This window comes from Gossypium hirsutum, chromosome D07 (assembly GCF_007990345.1).
Source record: "Gossypium hirsutum isolate 1008001.06 chromosome D07, Gossypium_hirsutum_v2.1, whole genome shotgun sequence".
Lineage (NCBI taxonomy): Eukaryota > Viridiplantae > Streptophyta > Magnoliopsida > Malvales > Malvaceae > Gossypium > Gossypium hirsutum.
The window spans coordinates 35,703,163-35,718,227 of NC_053443.1; the positions used below are offsets into that span (position 1 = coordinate 35,703,163).

Here is a 15,065-nt window from a genome sequence, read left to right on the forward strand (position 1 = left end):
CACTATTAGGACCATTTAGGTTATCTGTGTCGCTCGAGGCGACTATAGACCTTCGAAAAGGTTGTTAAATTACCGTAGTACCCCTATAAGTAAAATAATCGTAATGCCCATAGAGGGTAAATGACTATTTTGCCCCTCGTGGGTAAATGACTAATTTGTGCTATGGTTTGATTGACTTAACTATTAACGATATGACTGATTCTGAGCATGGCATACTGCATACACGACATACTGCATGGGGTTGGGATCTTGTATTGGAGGAAGTCATTGATATGTGAGGGTCACACGGGTCGCATGTGACGACTGTGGACCCACCGAGGGCTATAAGCCGATTATGTGATTGGCAGCTCTGCTGCAATATTGGTTAGTGTCGCAACCGGTGCTATATAAGGAGTGTAGGGATGGGTGGGTCGATTTAATCCCCACATGAATGTAGGGTTGGACAGGAGATGGAGTGCAGGGTTGGTATGGGTATTTATGCATTGCATATACTGATTCTGATATTGAGATGGGCTTAGGCCCAGATATATGTGTTATGTGCCATTTGATATGGGCTCAGGCCCAACCGAGGCTGATGGGGGTTAAGGCCATTTGCCACCGTTACCATATTGGGCTAAGGCCCACACTGATACTGTTACTGTTAAGGGCTCAAGCCTAGACTGATTTTGTTTCTTTAATAAGGAGATTACACACTGAGTTTTCATAAACTCACCCCATTTTTAACCTTTCAGGTAATCCCCAGCGTTAGACGGTTCAGAGCTGTGAGGGACTCGGAGGTGGCCAGACAACTGCACTTGTTTTATTCTATTTTGCTCATTTACTTAAGCAATTTGATTTTGATTCAGGTTGTAATAAGGCCTCTATACTTTCTGGATTTTAAATTTGGGATTTGATGTGATTGTGATTTATATCTGCTAGAAGTAGAACACAGTTTTCCAAAACAATAATTGTTTTCTAACACTACGTTTCCGCACCTCAATTTTTAAATATCATGTTTTCATAAATCATTTGCTTTAACTTAAGCTTCTACAACAATAAGGTTTTGAAGGTAATAACTTTTTAATTAACCTCGATTGAAAATAAACAAACGCAAACTGAGGTTTTATACAAGTTTTAAATGACAAGAAGTTTGAAATTTCAAAAAGGGTTTTTAATGAAAACATGGTTTTCAAAAAACACTTCAATGTGACACGCCAGATTTGAGCCTAACTTTTAGGCCGGATTTGGGGTGTTACATCTATCAACAAGGCTGCACCATTAAAATTTTGATTTTTTTAGTTAAAAGTGATGGGTGTCAAAATATAGGGGTGGTGCCGCCTATGCACCACCCTCAACCACCCATAGTATACCATTTCCGTAAATAATTTAGATGGTATACCATTTTGGAACTTTTAATTTTTTTATATTATTTAAGAAAAAAATCCATTTTTGAGCATAATCAATGCAATCTCTTTCCATGGTAGCCTAGAAGTACACAACCCTCATGATTTGTCTAGCCATCATATGTTCATTTGCAGGTGCACCATATACCCTATCATGTACTTCTAATATTCTTTGAGCTTCCTTAAAATCTACACATATTAATAAGATATGATCTCGATTTTTTTTATAACGCCTCAACATCTAAGAAGAAACTGATAGATAGTCTTTTGATAATCTGCTTATCATTTTCATAAGTATGTTTAGGGAATTTCCGAAATTTCAAGTATTTCACAATATAATAATACTATGGTTGTCCATCTACTTCTTCATCAATGTCAAGGCAATGAACAAACATTCTTTTAATTTCCAATTCGGATGGTCACACCTTTACTTCACAGTTCAATTTGTGTGTTTTTTCTTACTTATTTCATTTTGCTGTCGTGCGCTGCATCGCATTGATCTCCCGAACACCAATAATTATAAGATCAAGACCTTCCTCACATAGGAAGGATTAAAATTGGTGGCTTAGATAAGTATTTGTTAACTTTCTTCAGCCACTCACCACTATCATCCTTTCCAAGTAATTTAAATAATGAATCACATTTCAACGTTAATTGTGGACTGAAATAAGAGAGATAATTTAAAAGTTAAAAAAAAAAGAGAAAGCCCTGCACATAAACAAACTAAAATTTTCAAATTTTACTGGAGTACTATGGGAAGCATCCCTATTTAAAGGTAGGTTTGGATGGGCGATTAGGTGCGGTGCAGTGCGATTAACTTACTTTTTATCTCACGCTACAATATCGATACAGTATCTAATCTCACCACATCAAGTTTTTCATTAACCGCAATTAAAAGGCACCGCCTATCCAAATTCACTCTAAGCATATTTAGTTAACACTGCCAGCCAAAATTCCCTCCAAAATTTCACCTAGAATGAATTTGTGAAATTGCGATTCTCTTCCCTTGGCATCCCAAAATGCAAACTCTAACCCTTTCCAACATGCTCCACCAGCACTTCCCTGATGCTCTCCATTTTTCGCTTCTCAAATCCTCCAAAACCCACCAAGAAACCCAACAGCTCCACGCATCTCAAAACCGGCGTTTTCTCTCACCCCTCACTCTCTTCTCGTCTCCTTTCTCTCTATGCCGACCCCAACATCAACAACCTCCGCTACGCTCGCTCCGTTTTCGATCGAATCCAACACCCCTCGTTGGTTCTCTGGAATATCATCCTCAAATGCTACATACAAAACCAGCAATCCCATGAAGCTATCTCCCTGTTCGTCCTTCTGCTTGGTCATTTTCCGCCAGATGAATTCACGTTTCCTTGCGTGATTAAGGCATGTGCTAAGTTAACTGCTTTGAAAGAAGGCAAACAAATACATGGGTTGGTTTTGAAGCTTGGCTTCGGATTAGATAAATTTGTGCAGGCTAGTTTGGTTAATTTGTATTCCAAGTGCGGCGAGATTGGTTCTGGTTACACAGTGTTTGATCAAATGGATGAGAAAGATTTGGTTTCATGGAATTCTTTGCTTGATGGGTATGCAAGGTGTGGAGAAGTTAAGGCTGCCATGAAGGTGTTTGATGAAATGCCTGAAAAGGATTGTTTTTCATGGACGGTTTTGATTGATGGGTTGGCGAAATGTGGGGAGGTTGAGACTGCTAGAAAGATATTCGAGAACATGCCAAATAGGAATTTAGTTTCGTGGAATACTATGATTAATGGGTTTATGAAAGCTGGAGATACTAATTCCGCTTGTAAATTGTTTGATCAAATGCCCACAAGAAATTTGATCACGTGGAATTCAATGATAGGAGGATTCAAATTGAACTTGCGCTTTTTGGAAGCTTTGGAAATGTTTGAGAGAATGTTGGAGGAGGAATTTAGGCCCACTCACGCTACGTTAGTTAGTGTGATTTCTGCTGTCTCTGGATTAGCTAGTCTTGGCACGGGAAGATTGATACATTCGTATATTGTTAAAAATGGAATCGAATTAGATGGGGTGGTTGGGACAGTGCTGATTGAAATGTATTCCAAGTGCGGAGGCATTGATAGTGCGGTAACTGTTTTTTGGACAATAAGCCACAAAAAGTTGGGGCATTGGACTGCTATAATTGTAGGCTTGAGTATTCATGGCATGGCTGACCATGCTCTGAAGCTATTTCTTGAAATGCGCAGAATTGGTGTGAAGCCTAATGCTATAACTTTTGTTGGTGTGCTTAATGCTTGTAGTCATGTTGGATTGATTAACGATGGTTACAAATATTTTAATATGATGATAAATGAATATGGAATTAAACATGCTATAGAACATTATGGTTGTTTGGTGGACATATTATGCCGAGCTGGTTGTCTTGAAGAAGCAAAAGATATCATTGAAGAAATGCCCATGAGACCAAACAAAGTAATCTGGATGACATTGCTTAGTGGTGCTAGGAACCATAGAAACACAAAAATAGGTGAATATGCTGCTCAATATTTGATTGAATTGGCTCCAGAGACTACTGGTGGTTATGTTGTCCTTTCCAATATGTATGCTGTAGCAGGTGAGTGGGAGAAAGTTTCTAAGGTAAGAGAAATGATGAAGAAGAGAGGATTAAGAAAAGATCCCGGCTGCAGTTCAATAGAGCATAAAGGGGTGGTTCATAACTTTATTGTGGGAGATAAATCACATCCGCAAACAAAAGAAATTTATTCCAAATTGGCTGAGATGAGAGAGAAGTTGAAATTGGCAGGACATGTTCCTGACACAAGCCAAGTGTTGTTGTATATCGAAGAGGAGGAAGAGAAAGAAGCGGAATTGGAAAACCATAGTGAGAGGTTGGCTATTGCCTTTGGTCTCAACAATACTGAAGCTGGATGTCCCATTCGCATCATGAAGAACCTTCGTGTTTGTAGTGATTGCCATTCCATCACTAAACTGCTTTCTAAAATCTATAGTCGTGAGATTATTGTGAGAGATAATAGCCGGTTTCATCATTTTAAAGATGGATTGTGTTCTTGCAAAGATTTTTGGTGATTACCTCAGATGTTGGCTGGTATTATTGCCATCTTTCAACGGAACTGAAAGGGAAGACCCTCATGATAACTTTAAGGTCTTCAGGCTGTGTTTTGTCATCACGTTTGAGGGTTTATAGAAATGGCTAGATATGTTTCTTGCGCTTTATTTATATCAACTAACTGAACCAGCCTCTTACTACAAAATAAAACATTTGCTTTATGATCTCATCTCACTTCAAGAAAGGTGCTATTTCAGGGAAAAAGGATATGGATTTAATGATACAACAGCTCAAAAGACTAGCAGTGAATTACATCAGTACACAGCAACAGATGCTACATAGCAGTTAATGTTACAGCTTTCAGAGACATATCTATAATCTAAGTTCATTTTCCGGGGACAAAGTTAGTGGCATAAGCCCATGCGTTGTTGGCCACCGGATCGGCAAGGTGGTCAAGGAGGTTCTCAATGGGACCCTTTCCTGTGACAATAGCCTGGACAAAGAATCCAAACATGGAGAACATTGCAAGGCGGCCATTCTTGATCTCCTTAACCTTCAATTCTGCGAACGCATCAGGATCATCAGCCAGTCCAAGTGGGTCGAAAGCACCACCTGGGTAAATTGGGTCCAGTCCTTCACCAAGTGGCCCCCCTCCAACTCTGTATCCTTCAACAAATCCCATGAGCACAACTTGGCAAGCCCAGATTGCAAGAATGCTCTGAGCATGGATAAGGTTTGGGTTGCCAAGATAGTCAAGGCCACCCTCGGAGAATATTTGAGATCCAGCTTTGAACCAAACTGCCTCTCCGAACTTAACTCCATTCTTTGAAAGAATTTCAGGGAAGACACAACCAAGGGCACCAAGCATTGCCCATCTGCAGTGGATCACTTCAAGCTCACGGTTCTTAGCAAATGTCTCTGGGTCAGCTGATAACCCAGCAGTGTCCCACCCATAGTCACCAGGGAATTCACCTGTCAGGTATGATGGGATTTGGTCTGAGAATGGACCCAAGTACTTTGGGCGGTCAGGGCCATACCTGTTTTTAAAACCAAACCGTAGGTAATCAGATCAAGAAGCAGAAATATAGTTCCGTTGCATGATTTCGCTTGTACATGTTATTTCTCTTTAAATGTATGGCTTAAAATAAGGCAGATTGCTGCTAGAATGTACTGTACAAATTGAAATTTTTAGTCTGTTGTTTCACAATATTTGGGTTAACCATCAATGATTAGACTAAAAAGATCCTTATAACAAAATGCTACTAGTTAGTACTAGGAAGTAGTAACAAAAGTATACCAGATGCTGGTAGGGGCACTTTTCACAGTTCTGCGCATGGTAACACGACCACCATCGAAAGCTCCGACTTTGCGTAAGAGCTCATTGGACTGCTTCAAAGCGGTCTGGCCAACGAAAGCAGATTGTTGGATAGCAGAGGTTGCCATGGTGCCTAAGGCTTTAGGTTGACTTGGTTTGTTTGCCGATGGTTATTGTAGTCTATTTTGGTTTGGAGGAGAGAAGGGGTTATAATGGAAATGAGAAGATGTTGTGGATCAGGAAATGTACATGTCAGCAGCAGTCTATTGGTTGCTGCATTGGTGTGGATTTGCAATTGGATTTTTTGGAGAGTTGTATAGGTTGATTTTATGCCGCGTGGATTTGGAAAAATCTTCTTGATGTTTTTGGTGGTGAAGCTAAAGCCATATATATAGCCACTTAACTCTGCTAATATTTCTCATGTTCTGGTATCTCTTGTATCATCCGTATAGATATAAGCAGCTATTAGTGAATAATAAAAATATCTTTTAAAAGGTTAAAATAAATAAAATTATTCAATTTAAATATATATAAACATATATATTTATTTAGATTTAAATTAATAAATATGTAAGAATAGAGTTTGGCATAATAATTTTATTAATTTATTTAAATATAAATGGACTAAATATACAAAAAAAATAAAGTTGGTTAATATTAAATTTTGAACCTTTTAATTGATTTTTTTAATAAAATTTACTAATTTATAGATAAAACTATAATAAATTAATATATAATAGAAAATTTATATATAACTTTTAAAAGTTGTACACTTAAAAACATAATCATCTTTCTTTAGGATACCACTATTAATACATATTTGAGTTTGAAATTATGATAACTTAATAGGGTGACTCACAATCATGTCTACATTATATTTTTTAAAATAAAAAGATGTTTATCAAAATAGAATTATAACTAACATTTGTATAAAATTAAATTAAATTATTGACAACGTAATAATAAATTTCATAGTTAGAATTATATAAATTATATAATCTATTAGTAAAAAAATAAGTAACTTCTATATTTGCAAATATCATTTTTTTTGTAATATGATATTTTAATTATACTTTTAAGTTTTGAAATTATTTTAATTTACATGTTAAAGCACAATTCACTTAACGTCCTAAATAATTAATATTACAAATAATATATAAAATAGTCAATAACAATTCATGATAAATTAGCAAATTATGATAGACAAGACAATGATCACAAGTTTCTTCTTCAAAATTTCACTATTTTCATACATATAAGCAGCTATCAGTGAACGATAAAAAAATATCTTTTAAAATTTTAAAATAAATTAAATTATTCTATTTAAATATATTTTTTTTAAATTTAAAGAAATATTTAATAATAGGCTTGACATAATAATTCACTTTAAAGATAAAATAATATAAATATGAAATCTTATTAATTTATTTAAATATAAAGGAATTAAATATATGAAAAATAAAATTCCTTAATTTAATTAATATCTAGTAGGTTAACTTACAATTAACTAATTAAATTTTAAAATTTTTAGATTAAATTCTTAATAAAATTCATTACAAGAAAGTTTTAACATTTAATAATTTATAGATATTGGTGGAGCATATGGAGCCTGTGACGGTTGCTAGATATGGGAACGGGGTGGAGGATAGGTACTGGCGAAGCAGTCTCAATTTGGCAAGATAAGTGATAATGTGCTTGATCAATATATTTTTATTATTTATTGTAACATCTCATGCTCGGTTCGGTAACCGGAGTCGAACAAAATAATGTTATTACCAAATATTTAAATGATTTTGAAACATTCAGCTAATTGGAATATGCAACAACATGAGTTGATAGCTTATTTTGTTTTTGGCACTTACTTAAAAGTTTACAAAATATATATTTAATCCAACCGTACATACTGCCTTGTGTTTAAAAGAGTTTCGATTAAATAAAGTAAAATCAGATTCTTAGTTTACTAGCGTGTGGACTACCACGATATGTACATGTTACAAAAATACAATTAAAAGGCTCACAACTAAAACTTCAGCTTTTGGCTTAGTCCTTTTCCTATCGTTCAAAACGGCTATTGATACCTGAAGAGATAAATCAAGAAGCATGGTAAGTTCAAAATGATCTTAGTGAGTTCCCATGATGTTTACTTGCCCGCACATACAACTTGCGTGGAATATAAGAAACGCATAAGGACAACTAATACGTTAAACATTTCACGTAAGAATATAAGCAACAAGCATACAATACACTTCGCTCAAATAAACAGTTCACTTTCACTCTCTGCAAACATATGTGTTACGGTAAGTATAGTTGAATTTACCCAATGCAACCTATACAGGTGAAAGATCTTAGCGGAGTCATACTCTGCTAATACACACCAGACACATGCCTGTGGATTCATGTCCACGGATACATACCTGCAGACTCAGGTTTGTGGATTCATACCTGCCCTCGTATATACAAATCTATTCTTAAAGATAATTCTTGCGGGCTTACGTCCGATGAATATTTTTCGTGCAATTGTGCTTGGAGAACTTAGACTCCGAGACTCACACTATGCGAATTGTTCGTGCAGACTTATTTTCATTAATTTTCATATAACGGAGTCCCAGAAGACCGACTTAGCCTAGGAGCTTGAGGACAAGTCCTACAGACTATCTTAGATTGTATTATAGTCCTTACGGACTCATACTTGCAGTTGATCCGGTGAACTCATACTTGGATGGTAATCCAGGCGGACTCTTGTTTGAATGATGGTCTTGGCGGACTCACAACCAAGGATTCTCTTTTAGAGAAACCATTTGCGAATACATACTTAGTGAATTTGTACACGTAGATTCATTCTGGTGCAGACACATGCTTGTACACTTAAAGACAAGTCCTGGGGACTATCATAAACCTGTATATGTAAGGACAACTCCCAACGGATTGTCATAACTTGTGACTTGGAGACAAATCCCACCACAACGCCACTCATCTTTCAATTAACATCCTTCCACAACACCGAAACTTCTCTTTCAATTAAAATCTTGCCACAACGCTGATACTTCTTTCAATTAACGTCCCGCCACAACACCGATACTTCATGTAACACCCCTCGCCCAATCTGATCGCTGGATCCAAGTTTCAGGATGCTACTACAATTATCTGAACATTCACACGCAAATCATAACATTGAATTCAATTTAAGTCAACAAGTTGTCACTACAACAAAACAGGTTTTTAGCGGCATTTTTTTGGCCCTTTAAGCGTCGCTATAATTTTGTGGCGTTTATGTGGACAAAAGCCGCTATAGAATATGATATTTAGCGGCTCTTTTTTTACAAACGCCGCTAAAAAGCATGACCTTTAGAGACGATTTTCCCAAAAACGCAGCTAAAAAACATGACCTTTAGCGGCACTTCTCTCAAAAACGCAGCTAAAGAACATGTGCTAAAAAATATAACCTTCAGCGGCGTTTTTGGGTGAAAAATAAAAAAAATCAAAATATCATAAAAACGCCACAAATCCATTCCTATCCCTTTACCTGCTTTAAGCAAATCCTTTAGAAATGTTGTTATTATTACATACATCACTCCATTCTTTGGTTAGAGAATGTAGCAGAAGTGGAATTCCACCAATTTAGAAATGCATAATTTAATTTGAAGACGTATTAAAATGGAAATTCATGAACAAGAAGATCAATGTTTTTCACTATATCTCATGTAGCGAGTCAAAATGCCTTTGATTACATAAGATTCCTTTAAAATTAAAAAAAATTCAAACTAGTTCATATCAACTTGCTCAAGTTGTATGTATGACTTGCAGATCAACACCTTATTTGAACTTACAATTCTAGGAAAGCATAAAATGTAGTTCCATGAGCATGCATTTAAAGTGGAAAAAAAATTTACTAATTACAGTGACAGTCTAAGCTCCAAATCTATCTCTTGTATGTCACTTGATTCTGAATTCTGACTGCCCGATCCCAATGAGTTGCTGCGATGTTTCTTGCTCCTTGAATGTGAATCCTATAAGAATGTAAGGAACTAAAACAAGTCAAATTTTAAAACACAATCATCACATGGCACATAAACTAAAAAAAGGAAGGGACTTGTGTGTAGCAACCTCAACATGTAGGTTTAGAAGTTCTGGTCATGTAGGTTCAAAAAATAAACAAAATAAAGCATAAGGCACCTCTGGCATAGACATTTATATCCAAATACGCACTACATTTGAATATTAAACATGGATACTAAATGAAGAGTCTAAATAACATTGGGACGGACAATGATATGATAGAATGGGGAAAGGGAAAAAAGAAGAATTAAGGGGATTTTATCCTACCCTATCTGCAAAGTTGGATTGCATTCCAATGGCTGAAACAACCCCATAGATTGAGCCTGCTGGTTAGTGAATGCTACACTTTGCTAACCACCTTCCCATGATATTCGGAGCTGGTTTCTAGCACTAATTTCTTCAAGCTATAAAACACAAGAAAAAGTATTCAGCCGATTATGGGAATTTAGGTATCAAACCTTCAATAAAATGCTATACTAAAGTTTTGTGGCCCCAAAGAGAGGCAAGTAACTAAAATGACCCAAACCAACCTCCAAGCAACTTGATATCAGCTTGTGGCTGACTCCTCTAGAAATGCTTACTTAGGGTTGGTTGCTCAGCCGTATCAAATTTGGATTATTAAAAAGATTATTGGAACCCCCCCAATTATCTGCTGTTAATGAAGATAAAGAACATTTGTCAAAAACTATTGATAAATGTTATAATAAACTTGATCATTATCAAGTCCAAACAGGAATTGATTTATTATCACAAGCCCATTATCTTCTCCATGATGATGTTTATAAATTATGGACGGAAGGAAGAAGGATATTGGCATTTCCCAATGGAAACATCCAGGAGGAAAGAGATGAAGAATCTGTGAAGCTGTTAAAAAAGATTGTTGAAATGGAGATAGAAGAATTTCCATCTCATATTACAGAAAAAATCAAAAATATATGGGAGACTTGGAACTCACCACCAAGACTTTCATCAGATTCTTTACATTTGGACGAGATTGAAGAAATGAATCTCAATAATATGCAAGAAGGTTGAAGTTAACAAAGATGGCAAACTGAAAGAAAGGTAATCCACATACTAACAAAAAAGTTTGGCAACGTGGATATCATGATGACATAAGCCATGATGGAAGCAACCATGAAAGATAATCAATGACACCCAGATGCAGACAAAAAAATCTTGCAACGTGGAAGATTTCATCAAACCAATGATGATGCAAGCAATGATAAAAGCTACCATGACACAAGCAAGTGATGGAAGCGGTCATTAATTCAAGCATGCAACGTGGAAACAACCATGACCATGCAATTAAAGTTACAAGAAGACAAATGAGACGTGAAAGCAGCCACATCCATTTGAAGCCGAATCCTTATCAGAAACACTGTCCGGGATTAAAAATACAATTGTATAGAATTTTTAATCTCCTTTATAAATAGGGAGGAAATTTCAATTGTATAGGCATCGTTTGTTTATAGTTTACTCTTTAGTTTTCTTCTAGTTTTCTTCTTTGTAAACCTTTTCTTTTTTGTTAATAAAAGAGTCTATATTCCCTTCCGCTCATACTCCCTAAGTCTCTTCTCCCCCCAGAATTGGTATCAGAGGTGCCGGTGTAACGACTTTCTGGAGAAATAATATCGTAATATTCATTGTAAGTTTTTGTCTTTGATTTACATTTCTGTTTGTTTCATAGTTGTTTGTTTCAAAACCCATATGTCTGTTATTCTGTCTTCTTGTTACCGTTGAGTCCAAGGAGGACGTTAGGCATTGTGTGAAGACGATATAGATAATAAACGGTCTTAGGTACCCGAGACAAACAATATGGAGCAAATCGAGTGTCAGTTTAAAGATAAAACTTGTAATCATATTACGCATATAGACTCTAGAAATGAAAACAACATTTCATCTCAGAGTACGGGTATAAATAGTCTTGTTGATATGACTTCTTTTTATTTTTCTAAGTTATATAATAAGGTCAGTTCGGTAGAAGATAAATTAAATAATTTAGGAGATATTAAAAATTTAGACTTAAACCATGAGTCTAAAGAAATATTAACTAGTGTTAATAATAAATTAGATCAGGTTATTAATAATAATAATATGGAGTCTGATATAGATTTAGGTCATTTATATTATGGTAATGGTAAGGATAATATTTTAGTTTTATCTGAAGAAGAAAACACTTCTTTTGATGAGTCGTCATCTCTGTTAAAAATTATAAAAAAACATAAAAAAAGATGATAAACAAAAAGAATATGATTTCCAGCCCTATAAAACCCTTATAGAACATTGGAAAGAAAAATTTACTACTACTAATGATCAACTAGAAAGAGTTGAATATTTAAAATTAATTAAAGAACTTTATGAAAAACATAAAGATTTTTTTAGTATGTTTAATTATCATTATATGTTAAAATATGATGATAGTAGCAGTTCAAGTAATTCTGAAAAAACAGAATTATTTAAGAAACAATCTGATGAAGAAAAAACTTCAACCGATCAGGACGAAGACATAAAAGTCTCAACTTATAATTCTGATGAAGAAACCACTTCATTTGAAGATGTAGACGAAGAAATAAATATTCCTGAACCAATGGATACTGAACCAACAGATCCTTATGGAAAAAGAAAAATTGAGTCAGATATTCAAACAAATGATTATCTGATTAAAGATTTAAGTAAAGTTCAATATACAACCAGTATGTTGACTAGTAATATAAAAAAAATTAATTGATGAGAAAGATCCTAAAAATATAAGAGAATTTATTAATAGAACTTTACTAGGACGGTTAGGTGTAAAACCTAATACTCATCATAGGCATAAAAAGAAAAAATATAATAAACAAGTCAAAGGGAAACTAGAAAATAAAAAATTTTCTGGTCATATTAAGAGTCAGTTTTCTAGAAGAAAAACTTCTAAAGAACTTAAGGATATTTTAGATATTAAGATAGGTCATATAGTCAAAAACTTTTCTAACAAAAGAAAAGAAGTTAGAAAAAGAATTAATAGTCTTGAAAAACAAGATTTAGAAGTATGTTTTCAAAAGAAAATAAATCCTGAAGAAATGTTATATGAGTTAATATCAGAAACAGATTCTGATAATAATGATGAATATATATTAATGTTTAATATAGGAAGAAGTTCTAATAATTAATTAGAAGAAATTCCGAATTCTGAAAAACAGGATATTAAATTAGGTAATTTAATCGCAGAAGAAAAAGACTTTTCTGATGAAATTATAGAAAAAAATTAATAAAAATCATATTTCTAAAGAGGAAATATATAAGATCTCTAAGTTTAAATATGGACTCAGAGACATATAGAAAAAATTAGCGGTAACACTATCTCTAAGGATACAAGAGAAGGATTAACAGAAATCCCTCTCTTTACTAAAGAGAAAATTAAGAGGATTAGAAAGAAATATCCTCAGGTTAGATATATACATTTAGGTATAATCATGATTACTATTAGAGCCTTATTTAGAAGAGGTCATGATATTCCTATAATAGCTGTCCTTTTAGGTAAAAGATTTGAAAATCCAATAAAAGCACTTATTGGAGGTATTCAGTCTAATTTACATACAGGTGTAATAGGATTTAAAGTTAAACCAAATTATTTTATTTCCATTTCAGACCCTCTAATAGAAGAGTGTCTTTGTCTTAGGATTCAGACAAAAAATTCTGATATCAATGATTTAGTAGAAGATCTAGCAATTAGTTGGACTTCTATTAATGTATATACAAATACAGCAGAAGTAGAAATAAAAGAGATTAATAACAAAATTATTGAAATCTACCAAACAGGTTCACTACTGAAATTCAGCCGAAATTATTAGATCTAAGAGATCTGTCAATTCCAAGAGATTGGATGATGGAAAGAATCAATAGTTCTAGTACTTCTAAACCAGTTAGTACTATAGAATATATGTTATCAGGCAATAAATTGTATTTTAAAAATAATTGTATAACAAATACAAATGAAAATTTAGTTTTACCCTCTAGTTCTCAACCAGAAGAAGAAGAAGATAATATTAGTTCAAACAGTACACCAATAGGAATTAAAACTGTTCAAATTCCTAAATTTCCTACTGAACCTAGTAATAATTCTAGAAAAACTAGACTAGAAGAAATTCAAACTTCAACAATTGATAAAAAGTCAAAAGTTGGAATAAATATCAAAGTTACATTTCAGTTTAGAAAATATAAAAAACATTCTCTAAATGTTTTGATTGATACTGGAGCTACAATCTGTAGTTGTAGAGAAAATGCGATTCTTGTAGAAAAATGAGAAATAATGAAAAAACCCATAAAAATAATGGGACTAGATGGTAGTAAAACTATTATAAAACATAAAGCTAAAAATATACCAATCTACATCAACAATGTTAGATTTGTGATTCCTAAAATAGTATGTTTTCCTAACATGAAGGGAGATATATTATTAGGTAATAATTTTATATGTAAGTATTTACCTTTTACTATTGATAAACATTCTATTTGGTTATCAGTAAAAAAAGATTTTTTAGAAATACCTCTTGATAATAATAATAAGATTGTGTGTAATAAAAATTTTACACCAATTAAACTACTAGATAATTAATAATTATTACTAATGATTGTTGATTATCTTAATAGGTTCTATGGATAGAGGTAAACAGCCTCTAAAAGAAATAGTCGATGAATGGACTACTATTCACAAAAAATCCAACAAAGGGAAAGCAGTATCGAACTCCAAAAAAGGATTTGTACCTGCACAACTACCATTTTATCCTAATCAAGGATATTATGTGTCATATCCAATGGTAAACCAACCACTTGGACCAAATGTTTTAAAATATCCAATGGTAAACCAACCAGTTGGAACCTCTTTTTCAAACATGGTGTATCAATCACCAATGTTTCATGATATGAATTTAGCATCACAAACCAATTATGCTGAAATCATCAAAAGTTCGGAAAATTTGTTGAAAAAACAACAAATTGAAGAAGAAAAAATCTTTCAAAAATAAAAGATTTTTATAATACTGGTTTATCACCAGAAAATTATGACTTTATAAACGAGATATGGAAAACTCATATTTCTAATCAAAGAGCCAATTTCAGAAGAGCTCTTACCAGATATTCATTATTTTTAGTTGAAAAAACAACTAAAGAAAATGAAGCTGAAGATTTATTATTAAAATCTATTTTATACAGAGATTGGGATGAATTCCAACTCTTTGTTATGGATATTAAGGAGATAAACAATCTTCTTGATATTATTCAATATTTTATT

General features: G+C 33.7%; 1 protein-coding gene and 1 pseudogene across 1 annotated transcript; one reads left to right on the forward strand and one right to left on the reverse strand.

Annotated features, from left to right (window-relative positions):
• The first annotated feature begins 2,290 nt into the window (after window positions 1–2,290).
• On the forward strand, window positions 2,291–4,994 carry LOC107956190 (pentatricopeptide repeat-containing protein At1g08070, chloroplastic-like; annotated as a pseudogene).
• On the reverse strand, window positions 4,677–6,181 carry LOC107954744 (chlorophyll a-b binding protein 151, chloroplastic-like). Its single transcript, XM_016890399.2, has 2 exons — window positions 5,723–6,181; window positions 4,677–5,462 (listed from the first exon to the last, which is right to left on the reverse strand). Exons 1-2 carry the CDS (start codon window positions 5,866–5,868, stop codon window positions 4,811–4,813), a joined length of 798 nt encoding a protein of 265 aa, XP_016745888.2. The 5' UTR covers window positions 5,869–6,181; the 3' UTR covers window positions 4,677–4,810.
• Window positions 6,182–15,065: the final 8,884 nt, after the last annotated feature.

What these genes read in the sequence shown, in the direction of transcription:
- LOC107954744 (XM_016890399.2), bottom strand. Translation starts at nt 5,868, where the DNA reads ATGGCAACCTCTGCTATCCAACAATCTGCTTTCGTTGGCCAGACCGCT. An exon ending in AGTGCCCCTACCAGCATCTG is followed by an intron (nt 5,463 to 5,722) that starts GTATACTTTTGT and finishes TTTTAAAAACAG; the next exon opens with GTATGGCCCTGACCGCCCAA.